This window comes from Giraffa tippelskirchi, chromosome 4 (genome assembly GCF_054371585.1).
Source record: "Giraffa tippelskirchi isolate mGirTip1 chromosome 4, T2T-mGirTip1v1.2.pri, whole genome shotgun sequence".
Classification (NCBI taxonomy): Eukaryota; Metazoa; Chordata; class Mammalia; order Artiodactyla; family Giraffidae; genus Giraffa; species Giraffa tippelskirchi.
Window position 1 is genome coordinate 135,440,280 of NC_137278.1, and position 26,463 is coordinate 135,466,742.

A 26,463-nucleotide genomic window follows, 5' to 3' on the forward strand; every position below is an offset into this window, starting at 1 on the left:
AAAATTTCAAAACTTATTTTTAAAGTCCTATTAAACTACAATTACAGAATTGTGCAATTTGGTCTGAAGAGTAATCCAGATTTGAGATAATTTCACAGAAAACAAAGAACCTGATCTATAAAAACCTACAATTAGAAAATCCTACAAGTAAAATTATGAAATACTTGATAATCCTTATTTTGATTATCATGCAGCAAATTTTCAAGTGCGCTGACCTAAACTATTTAGCTAAAAATTTTAACTATACACCTGCAGAAACAGACATCAGAAAACAATTTCTTACAGGTCTAGTTTTCTCTATCAGAATTTTGTATCAAGCAATCTCAAATCACCAAACCCACATTTATTCTAAGAAAAATGCAGCATTTTAATTTCAAAAGCTCTAATGAGGTTAAATATAAATCTATTCAAATATGTACGGTTAAAAAAATCTAGACATTATTTTAAATGATACATTAAATATAACAAAAGCAAATAAAGAATATTATATTGACTAATAAAAATATTTTTCCTTAAAAACCTTTCAAAAAAATCTAAATACCTTTAATACAATGATTATATAATACATTAAGCCTAAAACTTACTGTCGTCAAACACCCCGGCATTAGCAAGTAATAATGTGATGATTTTAGGGTCTTTTTCAAGTTGCATGACATGTTTGCTTTCATTTGACAGGAGAGTGCATACATTAATAGCAAAGTCCACTTCATTTGGGAGTCCAGATAATAGTGAAAGCACCAGTTTATTATAATCATTTGGCGAATTGAAGTCCATAGATAGCCCATAACTTTGACGGAGATAATCTAACAAAGACAAAAAACAATAACACTGTTAAGTATATCAAGGACTAGAAATCATTTTTGGTTAATATCCTCTAAATACAGTATAGAAGCTTGCTTTCTTTTATAAAATACAAACTGAGTAGAAGTTTAGAGTCCAACTTTTTGAACTCAAGTGAAAATTACACTCCTCAAAAAGTATTAAAATACAAGAAATATATATATATTCTCTTTGATATCACTGCCAACTATTGTATCATTATCTTAACTTACCTAATCTACACTTTTTATTCTTGCATTTCAAAGAACTTTTTCTGATTTTTTAAATACTATAAGCCAGAAAGCCTGGTTCCCTTGAAATTTTCAACATCATGTTTCAAAACACATTGCCTACCTTCTTTACCCAATTTTGGGAGGATTATTACTTTTTCAGGTCAGATTTTTTTGACATATAATTAAAATGTGAAGTTCATGCTTTCAGTTCTACACTTCTAGGAGTTCTGAAAGTCTTTTAACCACAATTGCAATGGCGATAAGGGAGTATTTCTACCATCCCAAAGAAGCTTCTTTATGCTCCTTAGTAGTTGATCTGTCCCCCACTATCCATAAACAATCACTGATCTACTTTATTTCAAAATGCCAAATAAACAGAATCACACAATACTTATATTTTTGTGTCTGACTTATTTTCATTTAGCAAAATGCTTTTGAGGTTGATACCCATTTTGATGTATGTATCAGTAATTGGTACTTTTTTATTGCTATGTGTTTTATGTCTTTATTGTTATATTATGGCTATAATATAACAATTTGTTTATCCATTCCATAGCTGAAGAACATCTGGACTGTTTCCAGTTTTTACCACTTCTGAATACAGTTGCTAACAACATTCACATACAGGACTCTGTGCAGACATATTTCTTCATTTCTCTTGGATTGCTGTGTCATACAAAGTGTATGTTTAACTTTGTAAGAAACTGTAAAAGTTTTCCAAAGTAGCCATAACACCTTGTCTTCCCACCAGTGATGTGTGCGAGTTCTTGGTGCTTGTGCCCATCCTTGTCAGCACTTGGAACTGTCAGTTTAAAATATTCTGAATATGAGTCACTTATCTAATATTTGTTTTGTAACTATTTTCTTCCAGATAGTGAGTGGTTTGCCTTTTCATTTTCTCAACAATGTATTCAAAGAGCAGAAGGTTTCATTTTGATGAAGTCTGATTTATAAACTTTTACCTTTACAGTTCAAACTTTCGTGTTCTAACAAATCTTTTCCTAACTAAAATTTTATGTAGGAGAACTGAAACATTTTTATAACTTTGAAGATAGGGAAGATAGGAATACAGAAAACTAACATATTATATAATCATAATATATATATTAGAAAATGTTGTATTTCTATAATTACTGACTCTTAATTGGTACAATTTAGGCCTTGGCAGCTATGTCCTGAGACATATATCCCTAATATATTTATCATAAAGATCTAACTACTGTAATGGGAAAAGGAAAGAAACAAGAGTTAGAAAACTGCTATACAAAACATTTCAGAAAAACATGGATTTGAAAAAAAATCTTTTAAGAATGTCACTAAATGGAATACAAGTAGGAATCTATTGTCACAACATTCCACAGAAGAAAATCATGTAGGTAGGAAACTTCATTTCCCAATAGATATTTGAAGAGACACCTCTTCAATATTAAAATGTTCTAGGAATTTCTCCATTAAGAAGTATCACAATATAGTTATAAATTAATTGACATAGATTCTTTATAATATTTAAGGTTGAATAATAATACATTGTTCATGTCTTATAATCTTGAAAAATTAAACTTCTTATATATAACACAAATATCTTGGGGAAATGTAACATAACTTCTGTGAACACAGAAATACATTTTGGCATTTACTGCACACTGGAACTGATCATGAGATGCCAAGTTTCAGCAATAGTTAAGTCTTTAGATTCCACAAAATTTTCAGGCAAATTTCCAATAGAAATAAAAATCTGGAACCCATAATTCAACATCTGTCACAGTCTTGTGCTTTCAATATGATCTTGGAATTGTTCTGTTTGCTACTGAAGAATAACGGATGCCACCATATACTCAATTCAATACATCCTTACATGAATGACTTTGCCAAAAGACATCTCCAATTAAAATAAAATAAGTTAATATGATAATTATGAAAAGTCCTTTAACTATATGATGTTTGGTAAAGACTCCTTCTTAGGAATCTAATATAAGAGAAATGCTTACAAGATTTTAAGAGCCTCCCTTCCCATCCCCAGGGAGGTATGTTTGAATAGGTACAATTTTATAATAGGAATGAGATCGGGGATTTTCAATGTTCTTGACACAATGTCTACACAAACACATCACTGCTGACAAATTTAACTGAATCTGAGGTAGTCAGTTTAAAGGAAAGGGAGAATTGTTCCTGGAATGTTGTTTATATTACAGATATCATACAGTACATTCTTTCCATTGATATTGGCAGTGATTGCTGTAGTTCAAGTATCTGTAAGAATACAGCATATACAAAGGAAAATCTTTGCTCAAATATTAATACAACTGATAAAATCAAACTAATAAGTCTTCCTGTATAAAGCTTTCCCAAATTTAAGTAACAAAAATGTAAATGGATAATGTGCTTGGCCTCCTTTGGCCAAAATGACTGAACTGGATTAAATGATCACCAAAATCCTAGCTAGCTCTTAAATTCTACAGTACTATTAATTTCAATGTGTTTGTCATGTGTCAGTTTCACCTTTCAGAATTTTTCTACTAAAGTTACTGCAAACAAATTAAAAAATTTTAATTTAGAAATTAATTTTTTAATTTTAAAGGGAAAGAGAAGATGAACAAAAAGTTCTTAGTAATCTACAGTACAATTCTGCAGAACTGACTGTATCCAAATCAATACCAGGGAAGAAAGAATAAAGAAGAAAACCAAAAGATTAGGTCCTCATGGCAAGGAAAAATATGCACAATTATGCAAATAAATGACAAAATCACCGTATTTTGATGCCAAAGTTTAATAATTCTAAAATTCAAAGCAAAATGTACTTAATACTTTTTTGGCTGCTTAAAGTCACTGGGCAAAAGAAGTCAATAGCCTTATAAAATTTTCATTCCATATTCTATCAATGTACAATATTCTACTATGATAATTATGAGTAGAATTTTACTTCATAGTAAATGCCAATTTAAATTTATCATATTACCTTTCAAAGTATTGTTTTAGAATAGCTTTTTTAAATGTAAGCATCTCTAGATAAATACATGTATCCAAATACATCAATCCAAACCTACAAGGAGAGTAAGGCTATATGATCAAAGATGTAGACACAAATCTTTTAAATGTCCTAACTAAAATATCCTAAGGCTTTTAATCTACCACTATGTAATTCTACTTTGTTGTTTATTTAAATACGCACACACATACACACTGACAGCTATGAAGCTTACTATATTTCCTTAATGGCATTTGAAAAGAATCATTGGTGAAGGATTTGTTTTATATAGTGACAGTCATGATGATTTTTAGAACATTGTCATAATGTTGCTATGGCTCCTTCTGGAATAATAAAAAGCACCTTCAAATTCATAAATGCTGCCCTGAAACACTACCTCTTTTCAGTATGAATTAGATATACTGTAGTCTGATGTTCCCCAGTAATTTCTATTTCTAATTAGTCCCCAATTCTGATTCTGTCAAACATGCTACATATGTTATATAACTGCTCAGATTGTCCTTAAACAACAAAAGACAGGCATATGACAGCATATCAGAAAGGAGTTATTATAACACCAGATTAAGAATTCTATCATTTCTTTAAAAATTGCATAGCTCTAGCAATGAGTTTCAAAGGACTTCTGAAATACCACAAATATCTTCTTTCTTGAAGTAAATCAGGCTTAAATCAGGGAAGGGGCAGGGGTGGAAGATCCAGAAAAAAATTTCATTTTAAACAAGATCTAATGTATGGATGTTGAGAGTTTGATTGTGAAGAAAGCTGAGCACCAAAGAATTGATGCTTTTGAACTGTGGTGTTGGAGAAGACTCTTGAGAGTCCCTTGGACTGCAAGGAGATCCAACCAGTCCATCCTAAAGGAGATCAGTCCTGGGTGTTCATTGGAAGGACTGATGTTGAAGCTGAAATTCCAATACTTTGGCCACCTCATGCGAAGGGTTGACTCATTGGAAAAGACCCTGATGCAGGGAAGGATTGGGGGCAGGAGGAGAAGGGGACGACAGAGGATGAGATGGCTGGATGGCATCACCGACTCGATGGACATGAGTTTGGGTGGACTCCGGGAGTTGGTGATGGACAGGGAGGCCTGGCGTGCTGCAATTCATGGGGTCGCAAAGAGTCGGACACGACTGAGAGACTGAACTGAACTGAACTGAATATTGAAATGGGTTAGTTTGAGAAATGTAATAGACACCAAGCTCTATTTAACCTATAAGAATGGACAGTTCTGTTGTTGCTCTAATGTAGCAATAACACAGAGTTATAGAATGGTCTTAAAGGTTACAGTACCAGGTCTCATTCAGCGTAGGAACAGTCTCTATAACATCTGTGAATTAGATAACGGTCACTAGCTCTTCCTAAAAATGGGAAGCATATTACCTAACCAACCACCTCATTTTATTTAATCAGCTTAAACAATAAGCAAGATCTTCTACATGACTTAAAATGTTCTCCTTTAACACTGGTTCCTAAGGTAATAACTTCTCGTTAAAAATAAAGGTAGATTTGGTTTGCACTCAACACTGCTACAACCCCTCCCCCAAACCTCAGTTATACAAAATCATCAGATGAAGTCGCTTCGACTAGAGGTCACAGATTCTAGGAGATTCTGTTTCCTCAGCTATTACTGATTGGGAAAGAAATAGGGTCAAATTCAACATGGAGGAAACTTGAAAATAGACAATGAAAACTTTAAATCAGTGATACTGGCACAAATGAGAAAGCTTAAGCCTAAGGATTACCTAAAAGATCGGTATTAGTACCAATGAAGAATAATAAAGATTGAGATACCTGTGTATTTTTATAAAGACTATGCCCTTGAAAAAGATATCTCCTCTTTTTCAGGCCAAATATTGGTGAGTGAAGAAAGACCTGCTTATCTCTTCAGAGCTTTCTTCCTAGTCATCACCTTCTGGAGTCACAAACACTGGAAATCGCATCAACTCTGCCTCGAGAACCTCTTCATTAGACTCTCAACCTGACTATTTCCAACTTGAGTCTTGTTCTTTTTAGCTACAGATTCCTCTATAACCATCATAAGAATGACTTGAATGAAAAAAATCTTAAGTCCCTGGTACCATAGCAGGAAAATAATTGAAACATAGTAAGAAACATTTCTGAGAAATTCTGGTGCTGGGAATGCCAGGAATTGTAGAAAATCTAGTAGATGCTGTGAGTATTTTTTACCTTCCTTAATTCTAACAGGACATTCCTCTTCTCATTTTAGTGACAATTTAGGTTAAATTGATCTTTAATCAAATTAAAAAAAAAAACAAATTTCATTTGAAAGTGAACGTACATCTGTAACTCTAAAAATTCCTGCAACTAAAAGTCTTCTATGCAGGCTGTGACAGAGTCCTCATACCAGTGACATGCTGATTTCTAGAAGCTGTATTAACCCAAGGCTTTCAGTATTTTCATGTGCAAAATAAGGGATCAATTCAATTCATGGGATGATTTCTATTCTAACTCAAAACTGTGTACCTATGCCTTTTTCATTTTCCAGTGATATTTACCTGACACACTGTGTTGCTGGTAATTGTAGGAAGATGGAATTGCACCAATAGGAAGCTGTGGTTTGGGATTGCCTGGTGGTACCTCATCATCATCCTCCCCAAAATGATGAACTTTCTCGTACTTTTCTAGGTAACTGAAATAGAAAAACAGCACAGCAGAGATTTAAAAATAGATTCATGTTGTATATTTTAACTCCTACCACATAGATCAGTTTTCTTTTTCTAGAGGTCCTAAATTTAAAAATTATAATAATATTAACAAGATACCACAAACTTCCTTATATTAGTGGAATAGTCACTTCAGCAGTAATAATGGAGACAAACTCAATGTAATAGTTCTAAAAGTGCTTTTAAATGCCTCAAAAAGAGCATACTACTATACAAATAAACATGTAAAAGTAAAGACTATCAAAGGACAACTACATGTAGATAAATGACAGCACATTTTACTTACTGATTAAAAAAAATTATACATGGTCATTGTAACAACCATGTAAAAATGAGACGAGTCCCTGGCCTCCCCATCTCATTTATCATATGTGCCTTCAGTATATTTTTTGTGCATATTTTAATATATTTTAGAGATCCTGCAGGTCAATACATATAGTACTACTTCAGTCATTTTAACAGCTGTATAATATATGCTCTGATTGATTTATCATAATTTTAACTAGATCTCTAGTGTTGTATTTAGCTATGTTCAGTTTTGTTTTTTGCTATTACAGGCCATGCAGCAATAAGCTTAATCTCAGCACTTGTTTGAATATTTTTCTCTCCATAGACAGTGGAAATGGTATGATCACTTTAAATAGGAAATATAACCAAATTCTCACTCAAAAGTGATGTGCCCAAAACATTTTGACCAATTTAAAAGATTGTTCCTGTGTTTCCCACAATATCACCATCACTGGGTATGGTCAATCTTTTTAATATTAATTAGAATTAAATATCCAAATTTATAATCTATCATTACCTACCAGTTTATAATAAGATTCCCACAAGAAAGATTTTTAAATAGGGAAGCAACTGGTCAAATCCCTGTCAAACACAATACTGTACCTAATGAACTTGTTACTATACTTCATAAGAAGCAAGCTGAAACATACCATAGTGAAGTTCTAGATGTGATCATTTTATAGGTCAGTCTTTCCACCATTCCTGAACCAGGCAGGTATTAAGTCCATTAGTCACTATTTTAAAAGCTCTTTACTTTTATAGTTAACAGACAGCTGAGATGAGGGAGAGGGGTATCAATGATCTCAGAAGTATTACTGTGTTTTTAGTACCAAATCGTAACTTTCAAGGTAGGATAAATGAAAGTTGTAAATTTAAGTATAAAAACATAACAGCAAGGATACTTATCACAATTCTTCATTTTTCCCTTTCACCTTTCCAAGGCACAACAATTCACATCTTAGAGACTAGAAAAGAAGTAAATTGTCCCTTTCAGTTCCTTCTCAGTTCTCCATATAAGCTCAGCTTGAGCAAGGAACTCTTTCCTAACTGGTAGCTTGACAGCTAATGAACCCAACACTTCTCTCCACTGCCAGACATACAAAAGCAGACACATATGCCCACATATAACCCTTGAGCACTGAGGACAGTATACAGCTGCATACATTTCACCCTGATCCTGGTGATGTACCCTAGCAGATAAAATTTACAGCCAAAGAATATAAATCAAAACAAGAATATGATTAAAAAGAGAGTTTCTCTCTAGTATAGATTCATGATAGACTAATGTATGAGTCATAAATCAAACCTATGCTTTTTGAATTTCTAATGCAGAAATCATGAAAAGAAGAGTCTACACAAATTTGGGCACAAATAGCTGCTCAAAAATCATGTGACATTTTCTGCAAATGAGGGTTTATCTACATTACATGAAATAATGCAGGCAATAGTAGTAATAGAGATATTTTACAAAGTATGTTCTTTCAGAATTGAGCTCACTGTGGAATGGTTAAAAGCAAGTTAAAGATAATTTTTCTTAACTAATTTCATTTAAATAAAATCAAAATAACAATGAAAAAGTATAAATTTTAAATCAAAACTGTATACTAACAATATGTTTAAGATGCTCTTTATAAGTCTGTTACTCATTATTAAGTGTATGTGCACGCAAAGCCACTGCAGTAGTCAGACCCTACTGCAACTCTTATGGATTGTAGCCTGGTAGGCTCCTCTGTCCATGTGATTCTCCAGGCAACAATACTGGAGTGGGTTGCCATGCCTTCCTCCAGGGGATATTCCTGACCCAGGGATAGACCCGCGTCTCTTATGTCTTCTGCATTGGCAGGCAGGTTCTTTACCTGGGACGTCCATAATTGAGCATAGTAGATTTAAAACTTGGGGAGAAAACAACGCTACTAGTAAAGAAAAACTACAAATGCCTTTTCCTTTCTGGAACACTCAAAATGGAGCATATGCAAAATGGAGTGACTGAAAAACCACAAGTACTGGTAATAAACAGTATATGCTATATACACATACCCCTCTGAAATTCAAATTTTCATACAACTTTTAAAATATATGACTTCTGGTCCCTAGACTCTTCTAACTCTATTCCTCCAAACAGATTCTTTACATAATTCCAATCTCCAGAAATTTATGGCTTAGGCAAATTGTTATAATTTTTGAAATTTTTATTTCCCTGGCTTGAGGGTCAGCACTTGTTCTCCTTCATGATTAAACATTTCCAACTAAGACTCGACCTTTCATAGTTCAACTGAGGGTTTGGCATCCAGTTCTGATTCTTGTCTCTCTCAATTATTAAGCATAAAGTCCTTTTTTGGTTTTCAAAGATCAATACTTCTGAAAACTAAATTAACAAACAAGTGAAAGCAGCTACAATACAAAGTTACATTTCAAAACCTAGGTCTTCAGATTTAATTCTCTAACATGACCTTGAGCTCATACACTGACAGATATACAGTGTTCACTCATTTAACTACAAATACTAGACTACACATATCTCTTACTTCTCCGAGTCAATTACATTGCTTTGAATAGTTGATATATTTTAATCAAACAGGTATTTACAGACCTCCTTCAGTAATCTACCTAATACATGACATATTTAACTCAAGACAAGTAAAATATTGGAATCCAGATGGCAGTTACTCTCTTAACAGGCGACACAGAAAACGAGGTTCCTTAGTTCAACATTAGGTACAGATTCAGGTGGGGTGAATTAGCCCTAGTTTATTTTGTGGTGGATTCTATGCCATACATGACAGATTTAAAGGATGAAGGCAAATATGAACATTCAGCATAATATAGGAATTATTTTAAATGGCACTATTCAATTAAAAAGTTTAATATGTAGGACCAATACAGTGGGAGGAAGAGTCCTTTCAAGACAGCATCAAATAACATAGGCAGTACAGTTGTGAATGCAGAAAAATTTAACCTCCTGTAGTATGATAGATTAAGTACACAAAAAATTAGTTCACAGAAGATTTAAATATAAAAACCAGTAAGACTGATTTATTAGATACACAATGATTTTCTTTTCAAATCTCCACAAAAATTATTAAACTAATCATATGCCAAGTCATATAGGAAATCACAATAAATTTAAGATTAAATACTGTATAAGGCACATTCTCTAACTGCAATCAAGTCAAAGAAATTTAACCCTTGGAAAATTAAAAATAACTTTATGATTTTATGTAAAAGTAGAGAAACTACTACAACAGTACCCATCAGCAGATATCAAAATTAATGGTCAAAAAAAGAAAAAAGTTCAGGGCCAACCTTGTTTCATCTATAACACAATTACTTTCTTCACAACACTTTCCAGATTATTTTAAAGCAATTCCCAGGTATCTCATAACTTTATTTATAAATATTTTGGTAGAATTCTTAAAAATTAAAAAATATATGTAATATTTATATAAAATATATAATATTTATATAAAAGTTTTATATAAAAAGTTTTTATATAAAACTTTTAGGAAAAAATGACAGTTCAAGGAATGCATATTAATCTTTCCTTAAATCCAATTGTAATGAACTTTAAAGAGCAAAAGTTGAGGGATATTGCATAATTTCTAACTTAGAAAACTTTCAGAAATTCTGGTTCATTAAAAGCAACTTCAAGGATTTATAAGACTAACTTGCAAAACAATTCTTGAGACAGTAAGATGGTCTAATGGAAAGTAGAGGATTCTTAAGTCAAAACACATAAAAAGGCAAATTCAATTGGGATTTTCTTTAGCCACTTAGAAGCAATAAAATATGAGAATGCATCTGATAATGGGATCCGGAGAATGACAACTGCTTAAGAAAAAGCTGAGTTGAACTCAGTGGCTGTCAAAAGAAGCAAAGTCCTTTAAACTTCACCTTGAAGCTTGTCAAAATGAACCCCAAGTTCCAGGGATGTGGAGCACCTATCAGAAGCACTAGCATGAAGAGACTGGTATCATCAGGTAATGGGACCTCTATTGATGTGGCATACAAGTAACTTTCAAGATCAAACATCCCAGCACGAAAATCAAGAATACTGACTTGCAAACCAGCAAGGTAATGAACGACAGTTCTTTGCCCAGGATTATCCCTGCAAAGCGGACAATGAAAAAGTAGATGTGACAATGTAGAAGTAACTTCAGTAATGTAGATGGCATGCTTGAGAAACGGCTCCTTGAAGAGACCGAAAGGAAAACAGTGGGGTGGATAAAAATGAAACATGCATGATAAACAGGAGGGCAAACATAGGGGGGAAATAGTCCTGAAGGAAAGACCAGAATACACTGAACAGAAGCATTATCACTGAGATAAGAGAAGAATCTCTTTAGGTAAAAAATGCTTAATGGGTATATCACAAAGGTCCCTTGGGTGTCAGAGTGCAAGGATCATCAGGAAAAAATTAATGAAAAGAAAAAACACTCAGACACATATCGATGATATATGCAAGCTCCAAAGATAAAGACAATTCCTAGAAATATCCAGACTGACCCTACTCCTTTGATTATTCTATTTTGTGTCTTATTTACACAGGAAGAGTAATCAAATGGGTTTATTCTCATAGTTAATATTAAGGGCAATATGTTCTTGGGAGTATTTTTACAACTGTTTAACAACCAAATTAAAGTCAAGATTATTACCTTCCAAATCACGAGAGGGAAACAAAAACATTAACATATGTAATATGCAGAGAAAAGGAGAAAAGGAAGAGTATCTTGTGATGTAGCAATTATATTTTAGGCATACACCCTAGAGAAAACTGGAAACAACTCAAATATTCACAAATGATAGTATGAAGAAAAATACTGTGGCATATTCATACAATGAAATGCGATATGTTAATGAAAATTAGTTAACCAACACGGATCAATAAAAACGGCCAACAACAAAATGTTAAGATAAATCATTTCAGAATAATACTGACTTGATTCCATTTATATGAAGATCATAAGCAAAAAGTTAAATATTTTTTTTAGCAATAGACAAGTAAGAGAAAAGAAAAGAAAAGCCAAATAATAATTATCACCCAGAAAATAAGCTAGGATTTATCCCTCAGGAGAGAAAGACAATTAAAAAAACACACATATGGGCTTCAAAGTTTTAGCAGAGTTTTATTTTCGTTTTGTCTTGTTTTGATGTGGATAAACCTGTATGTATTAAGCTTTTCTGGTGTGATAAAACTTAGAAATTAAAAAAAAAATTTAGAACATCAGGAAAAAAGTAATGAGTTATTTCAAACTTTAAAAAAAATGATTATATCTACTGCTACATAAAATGTTTCCAATTACGAAAAAAAATTAGACTCTCCCTGAAAACTAATCTAGCAAAACTCTGACAAAATCTCATAAAAATTGCAGTTAAAAAAGACTATATAAATACTAAAAAAAAAAATCTATTAATATTTATTAAATACACACACATACTCAAGATTTTATTGCAGAAATTCAATGACAGTTCAACATCCAACATTTTGCAACATTAAACTCACCTGTAGATCATAGAGAAAAATATTTAAACAAAGGACACCAAAGGTTATTTAATAAAATGATGCATTCTTGCTTCATTGAAAATAAATTTAATTAATAAAGAATTCTAGAATATTTCTCCCTTTATCTCTTGTATAGTTCCCCTGTTACACCAAACACAACAAATAACTTCCAGTCTACTCCTTTACCAGTACAGACTTTCTCAGAACATTGCACCTTAAAGTGATCCAGAGTTCTTGTTTCTGTAGAAGAGTACCCTTCAAAGCAGGACACACAAACAAGATACTCCAATAGGGAGAAACACTTAATGGATAGGTTGACACTGCCAGCTCCCTCCTCTGCTCCATTCATCTAGCAGTGCAGTCCATATGTTACTCATTCTATGTGAGACAACAAGAAGGGACTAACAATGGAATCCTCATTCATTCATTAACTTCTAACCACTGGAAACTTCATCATTCATTAGATTCCATGTACTAATATCTGTTCCTGTCTAGGTTAAGTGGCCATTTAATTTAAAATTTATTTAAAGTTAACATTACCTAATTTAAACTCTCTCTCACAGAGAGGATAAGAACATTAATAAAACCCTTCAAAGAAACCACAGTTTGCTAGAGTAAGAAACTCTAAATAAGAAAATGGCTAACACTTCTCACATGAGCTCATTATGAACAACACTATGAAGTAAAAACAATGGCAAAGCAATTAGATAAGAAAGAATTAGGCCAAAAGATTTCTAAATTATCAAATACAACCTTTCTAAACTGTGACTTTATGTGCCCTGATGTTGTCCTAGGCTAGTGTTATACTTTCTGTGTTGCTGACAATTTGTAAGATGTTCTAAATATCCAGAATTTGAAAATTTAGATTTTTCTCAACAATATTTTTCAAGTCATTGAAATTTAATAAAACTTATTAAAGTTTAAATATATATTTTATTTCAAGTATATGTAGTGATAAATATTTACAAGAGTCTTTCCAAGGCCAACTTTCACATCACTGGGAAAACATTTATTTTCTTATGATGAACATAGCTGAATTAATACATGAAGAATATGGTAACAAAAGAAATACTGTTGGAAAATGACAAGATATCACTATAAGAAGTTGAAGAAACAAGGGTTAAAGCAAATTATACTGTGTGGGAGGTTTTCTATAGAGCTGAATTCAATTACAGATGTTTCTAATATATCTGAGCTTACTGTTACTTACTAGGTTCCCTTTAAAAAATGAAATTCACAAAAAACTACATTTTGGTGAGTCTTTAAAGGAAAGTTTTAACAGAGAAGATATACTCTCATAAGCAAATGGCTTTTATAGAAAGAAACTTTTCAGAAAAACACATTAATTCTACTTAAGGCCACAATGAAGAAACAGTTTAATGGGAAGGGGAGGAAGAAGATGGGGAGGGGATGAGGGAAGATGAAAAAGAAGGTAGAAGGGAAAAGGGGAAAAGAGGTCAGGGAGAGAAGATTATAAGGGTAAGATGACAACAAAATCATTTACTGCTCAAGTACAGGCACGGTAATGCAGCAAAGAATTTGAAGTCACAAGCACCAAAAATGGCACAACATGATTTCAATGTGATCAATTAAATTTTTTAAAAAACGTTTCTGAAATAGGCAAAATCTTCAAATGTACTTCATAATGAGATGTGAAATGACAGCAAAATATTCTGTGCCACAGAGGTCGAATGGTTTCTTAGTGAAGAATACTTAAAAGTGCTAGCAATCTTAAGAAGAGTTACACACTTTACTTTTCAAGAGTCCCAAATTTGCTGACTTTTCCTGTCACAACATTAGGTGATGAGCAGTATCTTACCTAAACATACAATTCAGAAAAGAAAACAAAAAGACATTTAATCTTCCCTTTAAAATAAAATTGAAATTTTGACAATGAAAAGAAAGTAATTACTTTTTAAAAGAAATCCATACTATGGAGAAAATTTATTTTTAAAAATGGGGGAATGTTTTTTAAAAAGCATTTTCCATCCATCATGTGATATTTTTTTGCTTAAAATACTTTGCACAAGTCTTACACTCTACTAACTTATATTAAAAGTCTATGTACACTTAAGTAGGAAAGAGAATTTCTCCAAATTATTTAAAAATCTCCCCCAAATTCTCTGGGCTTAGGATCCTTTAAAAACTTCCTCTTTAAAACTTTAAAGTCACAAGAATAGTACAAACAACTCCTATGTCCTCAATTCAGATACATCAATTGTTCACACATCGTTCATTTGCATTATCATATTCTTTTCACTCAACCCCTTTCTCTCTCTCTCCCCTAACCCACACACACACTGTTTCCTAAACCATTTAAATTATTTCTCTTTCTTTTTCATAAGCTTGACATTTTAAATAATTGAGGGCAGTTATTCTGCAGAAAATCCTTCAATTTAAATTTGTCTGATGTTTCTTCATTATTGAATTAGATATTGAAAATGTCCTTCTCGCAGAAATACCACAGAGGTAGAATGGCTGCCCTGGTGGCTTCGCAGTCAAGAATCTGCCTGCAATGCAGGTTTGATCCCTGGGATGGGAAGATGCCCTGAAGAAATGGCATGCCACTCCAATATTCTTGCCTGGGAAATCTAATGGACAAAGAAGCCTGGCAGGCTACATTCCATGGGGTCACAGAAGAGTCAGACATGACTAAGCAACTAAGCAACAACAACCACAGAAGTAAATGCATAACCTAGTACATGTGGTGGTGGTTTATTCACTAAGTCCTGTCTGACTCTTGTGACTCCATGTACTGTGGCCTGCCAGGCTCCTCAATCCATGGGATTCTCCAGGCAAGGATACCAGAGTGGATTGCCATTTCCTTCTCCAGGGGATCTTCCCGAACAGGGAATCGAACCCGGGTCTCCTGCATTGCAGGTAGATTCTTTACTGACTGAGCTATGAGGAAAACCCAGTCAAGTCCTTTGCTCAGTCGTGTCCGACTCTTTGCGACCCCACAGACTGCAGCAAGCCAGGCTTCTGTGCCTATCACCAACTCCCAGAGCTTGCTAAAACTCAAGACCATCAAGTCAGTGATGCCATCAAACCAACTCATCCTCTTTCATTTCCCTTCTCCTCCTGCCTTCAATCCTTCCCAGCATCAAGGTTTTTTCCAATGAGTCAGTTCTTCGCATCAGGTGGCCAAAGTACTGGAGTTTCAGCTTAAGCATCAGTCCTTCCAAAGAATATTCAAGACTGATTTTCTTCAGGATTGACTCGTTTGATCTCCCTGCAGTCCAAGGGACTCTCCAACACCACAGTTTAAAAGCATCAATTCTTCAGCGCTCAGCATTCTTTATATTCCAACTCTCACATCCATACATGACTGCTGGAAAAATCGTAGCTTTGACTATATGGACCTTTGTTGGTAAAGTAATGTCTCTTCCTTTTAATATGCTATCTAGGTTGGTCATAACTTTTCTACCAAGGAGCAAGTGTCTTTTAATTTCATGGTTGCAGTCACCATTTGCAGTGATTTTGGAGCCCAAGAAAGTAAAGTCTGTCATTGTTTCACTATTTCCCTATCTATTTGCCATGATGTTATGGGGCCGGATGCCATGATTTTAGTTTTTTGAATGCTGAGTTTTAAGCCCATTTTATCACTCTCCCCTTTCATCAAGAGGCTCTTTACTTCCTCTTCAATTTCTGCCGTAAGGGTGGTGTCATTTGTGTATATGAGGTTATTGATATTTCTCCTGGCAATCTTGATTCCAGCTTGTGCTTCATCCAGATTGGCATTTCACATGATGTACTCTACATGTAAGGTAACTAAGCAGGGTGACAATATACAGCCTTGTTATACTCCTTTCCCAATTTGGAACCAGTCTGTTGTTCCAGGTCCAGTTCAAACTGTTGCTTCTTGACCTGCATACAGATTTCTCAGGAGGCAGGTAAGGTGGTCTGGTATTCCCATCTCTTTCAGAATTTTCCACAGTTTGTTGTGATCCACACAGTCAACGGCTTTGGTGTAGTAAATAAAGCAAAAGTAGATGTTTTTCTGGAACTCTCTTGCTTTTTCGATGATCCAACAGATGTTGGCAATTTGATCTCTGGTTCCTCTGCCTTTTCTAAACGTAGCTTGAACATCTGGAAGTTCACGGTTCACGGACTGTTGAAGCCAGGCTTGGAGAATTTTGAGCATTACTTTGCTAGGGTTGAGATGAATGCATTGTGCAGTTGAACAATGCACTTGAACGTTCTTTGGCATTGCCTTTCTTTGGGATTGGAATGAAAACTGACCTTTTCCAGTCCTGTGGCCACTGCTGAGTTTTTCAAATTTGCTGGCCTATTTGTAAGGCCTCCTCAGACAACCACTTTGCATTTTTGCATTTCTTTTTGTTGGGGATGGTCTTGATCACTGCCTCCTGTACGATGTTATGAACCTCTGTCCATAGTTCTTCAGGCAATCTATCCATCAGATGTAATCCCTTGAATCTATTTCTCACTTCCACTGTATAATTGTAAGGGATTTGATTTAGGTCATACCTGAATGCCAGAGTGGTTTTCCCTACTTTCTTCAATTTAAGTCTGAATTTGGCAGTAAGGAGTTCATGATCTGAACCACAGTCAGCTCACTGTCTTGGTTTTGCTGACTGTATCAAGTTTCTCCATCTTTCGCTGCAAAGAATATAATCAATCTGATTTCGGTATTGATCATTTGGTAATGTCCATGTGTAGAGTTGTCTCTTGTGTTGGTGGAACAGGGTGCTTGCTATGACCAGTGTGTTCTCTTGGCAAACCTCTGCTAGCCTTTGTCCTGCTTCCTTTTGTACTCCAAGGCCAAATTTGCCTGTTACTCCAGGTATCTCTTGACTTCCTATGTTTGCATTCCAGTCCCCTATGATGAAAAGGACATCCTTTCTGTGTGTTAGTTCTACAAGGTCTTGTAGGTTCTTCATAGAACTGTTCAGTTTCCTCACCACTACTGGTTGGGGCATAGACTTAGATTACTGTGATACTGAATAGTTTGCCTTGGAAACAAAAAGAGATCATTCTGCATATTTGAGATTGCACCCAAGTACTGCATTTGGGACTCTTTCATTGACTAGAGGGCTACTCCATTTCTTCTAAGGGATCTTGCCCACAGTAGATATAATGGTCATCTAAATTAAATCTGTCCATTCCAGTCCATTTTAGCTCACTGATTCCTAAAATGGCAACACTTACTTTTGCCATCTCCTGTTTGACCACTTCCAATTTACCAATATATACACTAGGTTGAGAGGGAAGCCCAACCTAGCACATATATTGCTCTAAACTGTTCAACATTAATTTCTCCAGGTAGTCTACAGTCCTTTCAGTATGTAGATGCAGGTCTTCTATTTTGGAAAATTTTTAAAAATCATAATTTTAAATATTATCTTTTTAATTTTTTAATTCAATTTTACATGTATGTTGACTCTTTTATCTCACTTCCATTTCAACCACTTTCTCTTTTACCTAATTCATTTTCATTTTCTTAATTATTTTTCTGCCTTTCTTCAATGTCTTCTATTAAATTTCAGTCAAATCCATTCCCCCTTAGGCATCTTGCAATTTTGAATTCATTTCTAAGATGATTTTTATCTTTTTCTTCCATTATTTTTCTTGGGTTCAATCAACTCTCATTTCCTTCTAGGTTTCTTTGCTTGTGATTTTGTGGGATTTTGAAGAATAGATTTTTTTTGTTTCCTTTTTTGCTCTTAGGTTTATGATTTTAATTGGCTTTTCATATCTCCAAAATGCTCATTTCAGGTTATTTCATTCAGTTTAGAGCAGTGTTATAGTTTCTATTGCTGTGTAGCTGTTATCTTTGGAGGGAAGGGATTTCATCTACTGAGATATTTTCATTCTCACATTATGTTTTCTTCCTATGGTAGCTTTCCGTAAATTTAGGAGGCTTTCATTTATTGTGACTTTGATTCATAAGATTCCTATTGCAAGAGCCCCCTCTTTTGTTTTATACAGGAAAGTGTAATTTCTTTAATGAATGATTTTTTTTTTTTGGTGGTGGTGGTGGTGGTGATGTGAAGAGGTTGGTGGTGGAGATTGTGTATCCTCCAATTTGGGGGAAGTAGTTTCTATTTTATCTTGCAGAACCTTAAATTTCACCCTTTTGCTTATTTTCCTTCATTATCCAATCTCCAAATCATGCTTTTCCTTCTCTTTAATGTTCTTCTCTCCCAGAAACAACTGTCCTTCTATGGCAACCACCCTCAAATGACACACTTTTAAGGCTAGGACCTATCTACCAGGACTCTTTTGCATTTAGGGCGTGGTTTCTCTTTCTAATGGCTATTTTAGAGCAATCTTAGTTTCCCCCACAGTTTTTCAGAACTTGTTCTCCACAAACACTTGCTTCAGAAGGGAGAAATCTCTCTGCTGGGATTTGATGTTTAGTTTTCTACATGAAACTTGAAGTTTGTAGAATTCTGTCTCCTAGCTATATTGAAAGCATAGATTTTATACAGTTTTATTTGTTATTCTTGTTGGTCTCTACTGATTTTGATTTTGGAGGATATAAGGAGAGACCCTAATGCTGGGAAGGATTGGGGGCAGGAGGAGGAGGGGACGACAGAGGATGAGATGGTTGGATGGCATCACCGACTCGATGGACATGGGTTTGGGTAAACTCCAGTAGTTGGTGATGGACAGGGAGGCCTGGCATGCTGCGATTCATGGGGTTGCAAAGAGTCGGACACAACTGAGAAACTGAACTGAACTGAATGGCAATCACACTGACATTTCTTAAAAGTTGAACTTTATGGCTCTGATTAAATAGTATTCAGTCATTCACTCAACAAATACTTATCAAGCATTTACTATATGCCAGACATTTGGAATACTGCACAAATGAAGCAGATAAATAAATATCCTTATCTAACATTTTCATGAGGGACAGAAATAAACATTGATAAACTTATATTTTAAGATCACAAAAACTTTTTATATGGTTTATAAATAAAATCTAAAATGTAATTTACTTCACTTTTATCATCATATCAAAATTTTTTTAGGTATTTCTATCCCACTAGTGGGAAAAGAAGAGGTGGCAAGAATACACAGAAGAACTGTACAAAAAAGATCTTCACGACCCAGATAATCACGATGGTGTGATCACTCACCTAGAGCCAGACATCCTGGAATGTGAAGTCAAGTGGGCCTTAGAAAGCATCACTACGAACAAAGCTAGTGTAGGTGACAGAATTCCAGTTGAGCTATTTCAAATCCTCAAAGGTGATGCTGTGAAAGTGCTGCACTCGATATGCCAGCAAATTTGGAAAACTCAGCAGTGGCCACAGGACTGGAAAAGGTCAGTCTTCCTTCCAATCCCAAAGAAAGGCAATGCCAAAGAATGCTCAAACTACCACACAATTGCACTCATCTCACATGCTAGTAAAGTAATGCTCAAAATTCTCCAAGCCAGGCTTCAGCAATACATGAACCGTGAACTTCCAGATGTTCAAGCTGGATTTAGAAAAGGCAGAGGAACCAGAGATCAAATTGCCGATATCCGCTGGATCATCGCAATAGCAAGAGAGTTCCAGAAAAACATCTATTTCTGCTTTATTGACTATGCCAAAGCCTTTGACTGTGTGGATCACAATAAACCGTGGAAAATTGTGAAAAGAAATGGGAATAGCAGACCATCTGACCTGTCTCTTGAGAAACCTGTATGCAGGTCAGGAAGCAACAGTTAGAACTGGACATGGAACAACAGACTGGTTCCAAATAGGAAAAGGAGTACGTCAAGGCTGTATATTGTCACCCTGCTTATTTAACTTCTATGCGGAGTACATCATGAGAAACGCTGGGCTGGAAGAAACACAAGCTGGAATCAAGATTGCCGGGAGAAATATCAATAACCTCAGATATGCGGATGATACCACCCTTATGGGAGAAAGTGAAGAAGAACTAAAGAGCCTCTTGATGAAGGTGAAAGAGGAGAGTGAAAAAGTTGCCTTAAAGCTCAACGTTCAGAAAACTAAGATCATGGCATCTGGTCCCATCACTTCATGGGAAACAGATGGGGAAACAGTGGAAACAGTGTCAGACTTTATTTTTTGGGGCTCCAGAATCTCTGCTGATGGTGATTGCAGCCATGAAATTAAAAGACGCTTACTCCTCGGAAGGAAGGTTATGGCCAACCTAGATAGCATATTTAAAAGCAGAGACATTACTTTGCCAACAAAAATCCATCTAGTCAAGGCTATGGTTTTTCCAGTGGTCATGTATGGATGTGAGAGTTGGACGGTGAAGAAAGCTGAGCGCCGAAGAATTGATGCTTTTGAACTGTGGTGTTGGAGAAGACTCTTGAGAGTCCCTTGGACTGCAAGGAGATCCAATCAGTCCATCCTAAAAGAGATCAATCCTGGGTGTTCATTGGAAGGTCTGATGTTGAAGCTGAAACTCCAATACTTTGGCCACCTCATGCGAAGGGTTGACTCACTGGAAAAGACCCCGATGCTGAGTAGGATTGGGGGCAGGAGGAGAAGGGGACGACAGAGGATGAGATGGTTGGATGGCATCACTGACTCGATGGACATGGGTTTGGGTAGACTCCGGGAGTTGGTGATGGACAGAGGCCTGGTGTGCTGCAATTCATGGGGTCGCAAAGAGTCAGACACGACTGAGCGACTGAACTGATTCCACTAGTGTGTACGCTCGTATTCAGTAGTGTCCGACTCTCTGTGATTCCATGGACTGTAGCCCACCAGGCTTGTCTGCCCATAGACTTTTCTAGGTAAGAATACTGGAGTCAGTTGCCATTTCCTCCTCCAGGGATCTTCCCAATCCAGGAATCGAATCCATGTCTCCCGTGTCTTCTGCATTGGCAGGCAGACTCTTTACCACTAGAGCCACCTGGGATGCACACTACATTAAGTTAAATACTGGGGAGTGTGTCCCCAGTTTTCCACTTTTAGCAACATAGTTTTTGTGAAACACAAGTCTAGAGGACACTACCAAGAGATCATGAACTTAAAGCTAAATGGAATAATTTGTGAAGCATTAAGTTGTCTCTTCTTGAAGAGTGGAAAAGTATTGATACATTTACAGATATAAGAGGAATCATTGCAATTAATTAGGTTTCTATTGTTTGCTTCAAGTGTATGTGTGAAATGAAGGGTTGCATATAGCTATTAAGCAGTCAAAAAGAGGCCTGCCTTAAATATTTGTTAATAATTCCAGTTTTAGAAATTTATCCTGTATTGCATGTTGGCAAAGAATAGGATAAGGAAGTTTAACATTACAGCAGTTTATGACAATGAAAGACTAGAGAAAAACTACATGTTGAAATAATGGGAAAATATTGCTTTAGATTCTTAAGTTGAATTACTATATAATGGTTAAAAACAAGTTAGTAAACTGTGGAAAATTCTGAAGGTGATGGGAATACCAGACCATCTGACCTGCCTCTTGAGAAACCTGTATGCAGGTCAAGAAGCAACAGTTAGAACTGGACATGGAACAACAGACTGGTTCCAAACAGGAAAAGGAGTATGTCAAGGCTGTATATTGTCACCCTGCTTATTTCACTTACATGCAGAGTACATCATGAAGAATGCTGGGCTGGAGGAAGCACAAGGTGGAATCAAGATTGCAGGGAGAAATATCAATAACCTCACATATGCAGATGACACCACCCTTATGGCAGAAAGTGAAGAAAACTAAAGAGCTTCTTGGTGAAAGTGAAAGAGGAGAGTGAAAAAGTTGGCTTAAACATTCAGAAACTAAGATCATGGCATCCGGTCCCATCACTTCATGGCAAATGGATGGGGAAACAGTGGAAATAGTGGCTGACTTTATTTTCTTGGGCTCCAAAATCACTGCAGATGGTGATTGCAGCCATGAAATTAAAAGACACTTACTCCCTGGAAGGAAAGTTATGACCAACCCAGACAGCATATTAAAAAGCAGAGACATTACTTTGCCAACAAAGGTCCGTCTAGTCAAGGCTATGGTTTTTCCAGTAGTCATGCATGGATGTGAGAGTTGGGACTATAAAGAAAGCTGAGCGCCAAAGAATGATGCTTTTTGAACTGTGGTGTTGGAGAAGACTCTTGAGAGCCCCTTGTACTGCAAGAAGATCCAACCAGTCCATCCTAAAGGAGATCAGTCCTGGGTGTTCATTGGAAGGACTGATGTTGAAGCTGAAACTCCAATACTTTGGCCACCTGATGCGAAGAGCTGACTCATTTGAAAAGACCTTGATGCTGGGAAAGATTGAGGGCAAGAGAAGGGGATGACAGAGGATGATGAGATGGTTGGATGGCACCACCGACTCAATGGACATGGGTTTGGGTAGACTCCGGCAATTGGTGATGGACAGGAAGGTCTAGCGTGCTGTGGTTCATGGGGTCGCAAAGGGTCGGACACGACTGAGTGACTGAACTGAACTGAACTGAATCCATACATACTGACATATCATCTAAAAAGTGAAGAACAATGGTGTATATATTTCTACCTATGTATTAGAGAAGAGATCAGCTATATGCTGGCATATATGAGCAAAGTATTTTGGGAATGAAATTTTTAAAATACTATAATAGTGCTTACCTACATAATGGAGACATTCTCACCCTTCATGTTATTTCAATTTTCTTTCTTTCTTGATTATGTTTAAAATAAAAGAGGCTAATTATAAATAGCAAATCTATTAAATGGCATAAAACTTAAAACAGAGTTAAGAGCTGAACTAATATGATAAAACAGAGCAAACCATTATCTAATATTAAAAAGTGGCATTTTGCGTAAGTGTGGGAAACAAATAAGATATTCAATAATTAATAGTGGGATAAAAGATTCATTATTAGAAAACAAAAAAATAAATTTTTTACTTTATACTGTACTGATCAAACATATTTCTGAATAAATTAGTGACTTAAATGTAAATTTTAAAATACAAAGAAAAATGCATTAAAAATATAAATATTATTTATCTCAGAAATCCTTCCTTTACAAATTACTCAAAGGAAATAAACATTTTTATTCAAACATATTCACAGACTTAAGAAAAAAAAGCTGTCCATCATCATTTATAAGGATAAAAAATAACCTAACCACTCAACAGGAAACTGGTACGCTAAGTTTTATGCATGAGAATTCTATGCAACCCAAAAAATGTCATTGTAAAAGAATACTTAATCAGCATTTAAGAATATTTGATTCTATGATAACAAATTAGAAAATTCAATAAACTACGATCCTATTTAAAGTAAACACTTCATAAATAAATCCATGTGAGGAAAATAGTCTTGTTATTTAGTCACTCAGTTCTGTGTCCGACTCTTTTGCGACCCCATGGACCTTATTTAGCCCGCCAGGCTCCTCTGTCCATGGGATTTCCCAGGCAAGAATACTGGAGAGGGGTGCCATTTCCTTCTCCAAAATAGTCTTAAGTATATTGAAAACATGTTGACAGGAATTAGTGTTAGAATTATGTGATTTATATTTAATTTGTTGATAGTTACTAAATTTTCTATAGTTAAATATGCTTTTATTTTATCAAGGAAAAAATAGAGTACAAGGTAGAGTTATTCCTTCCGAGTCTGAAGTGAGAAGGTAAGTTAAAATATAATTTTGAAGTGGTAGGAGAAGTAATGTAAAAAGAAATCATACATATCAGTTTCTATTTTCATGGTACATTAGAAGGATAGCTAAACAGTACAGAAGGAAGGAGTGAAAATTGGGAAATTAATCAAAGTGATTAAATTTAAAGCTATTCTTACAGAGGAAGAGAATGTGGTCATTTTTTGAGATGATATCGAGGTAGTAACAGTGTTATCTAGTGAAAGAGAGATTTTAGTTTGAATAAAAAGAAGAAGACTGAGGAAGACAGAAAGTGGTCAGGAGAAACAGAAGAGGAATAAGAAAGATGTCAAGGGAAGAGAAAAGGAAGAAGGCAGAGGAGAGCAATGTAGAGACAGACAGGACGAGAAAGGTTAGAGAGAGGGAGTAGAAATGAATTGTGAAGTTTGATAAAGGAGAGAGAAGTTCAAGGAGTAGAAAAGAAAAATAGAAGACTGAAGACAGGAGGCAGAGCAGAATGCTCTAAGGTTGAAAAAAGAAAATTTATTACAAATAAACTGGGTCATCAAGAGAGAGCTGTGGAATGTTCTCGTTAGCTGGAAACGGTAATTACACAGAGTAGGCTTGAGGCGGTTGTACAGTGGGTAAAAATTACCCTTCATAGGGTGAAGCTACTAGATGGAACTTTAATACTGGCACACAAAGGGTATACAAGATGTAATACATCTCTACACGAAAATACATCCTTTCTAAACGTCTAGAATAATTTCTGAATGATCACAAAAGATAACATTTACTTATACTTCTTTAATAATTTAAAAACTCTTACAGGTTTTAAACCTAGTAGAATAAAAAATTTTGAAGGACAGGGTGGGAAATTAAAAGTAAGTAAGTTTCAGGCTATAACAGGGTTGAAAAATGGTACTTGTGGTGAAAGTCCTTTGGAGAGTTGAAGAGATAAATATTATCATTCTAAATTATTCAAAATAAAAATAATTGCTAAGTAGGGAGAATATCTTGGAATTTCTTTGTGGAATCGATTCTATCACATATATAACTTGGTTTCATTAATGAAGAGCTGCACTTTATTTTCTGACCTCAGTGAAACTGAAGGCTCTGGCCAAATGAGGAAGAAAAATCTATTTGCCTCAGGGGAGCTGGGCTTGTTTAACCAATTAAAAGTACACAAGACAAATACCCTCTACAATTAGGATAACACAGTCAGAATAAAGAGCACGCTAGGAGCTCTCCCTGGTGCTGCGACTGTCCCTGGCTGTCTGAGACCTGACTTAAAGACACTGGTCTTTTCTAACCGTTGCATCCAAGTTTACAATTCCTACGCTGATTTATCTGCCTGAGCTCTCGTTAGTCTTATTTCTGCAAACTACACTCTCAGTTGTGCCCCTGTAAGTATATACTTCCAAACTTTATTCGAAAATGCACAATACAGATCAAAGGGTTCTATTTCACATTATTTATGTAAGATTTTTTCCATATTTCCCAACAATTTAAAAAACTAAAAACCAAAAAATAAAATTAATAACCAAAAAATAAAAGCACTGTAGTAATAATGAATCTAAATGAAAGTATCCTCATATATACATCTATATAGATAGATTGAGAAGCAACTAGATTAATCATAGGCTATATGGTCAGCTAAATATCTCTAGAAATTAATCTTTCTGGAAAAAAAAATTCACCTTTTTAAGATTACTTTTTGGTCTATCTACTCTTAACAAATCTGTACATCTTTAGTTGTTTCCCCCTTCCTAAACTATAATTAATTGAAAGTAATTATACCACTGCCTAAATAATATGCATTTTATTACATAAAACAAAAAACAAATTTTTTAAATGAAACCAAAAAATCCCCACTTCATTATATTCTTCCAGAATCAAAGTAGCTAGCATGAACTAAAGAGGATAACCATAATTCCCTAAATCATAATGTTGAAATCTCTGACAACAATTGCTTTGAATTTAGGAAATACCTATGTATTTGGGGGAGGGGGTAAAAAGATGGTAGGTTTTTGTGGCAAACAAAAATTTGCAACAAAAGTATGACCTCCAAAGAATCAAGATACTACAATGTAAAACTTCATCTGAATGACTTGAGCATTCCAAGAGACATGGTGGTTATTATAATGAAACTTTATTATGTTAATAAAATCATTTAGCTTATCCTGGAAATAAATGTGAACAATAGGTTTAGGAAGAATTGGCTAAATATAAAAGAAACAAAGAATTCTTTTCAAATTATTGTTTTAGTTCAAGTAGCCTGTTAGGTGATTTAATTTTCCTCTGAATTGACTGGTACTCTGAAAAAGAGACTCCTCTCATAAAGAACTTAACCTGAGAAGCTCAAGCAGACAATCAATTGTTAGAAATTTGTTTGTTTAAAAATACTTAAAATTAATATTTTTACACTACCTGCTGCTGCTA

General features: G+C 34.9%; 1 protein-coding gene across 4 annotated transcripts in view; it reads right to left on the bottom strand.

The window, feature by feature from the left end:
* Positions 1-26,463, bottom strand: part of ARID2 (AT-rich interaction domain 2) — a 195,377-nt gene that overhangs the window by 79,613 nt on the left and 89,301 nt on the right. For all 4 annotated transcript variants that reach the window (XR_014051524.1, XM_081483139.1, XM_081483140.1 and 1 more), the window contains 2 exons: positions 6,555-6,688; positions 585-803 (listed from right to left, as the gene is read on the bottom strand). Coding sequence is in view for 3 of the 4 variants with exons in the window: in XM_081483139.1 (XP_081339265.1) it covers positions 585-803; positions 6,555-6,688 (353 nt within the window). In the remaining variant the exon portion in view is untranslated. The remainder of the gene's footprint in view (positions 1-584; positions 804-6,554; positions 6,689-26,463) is intronic.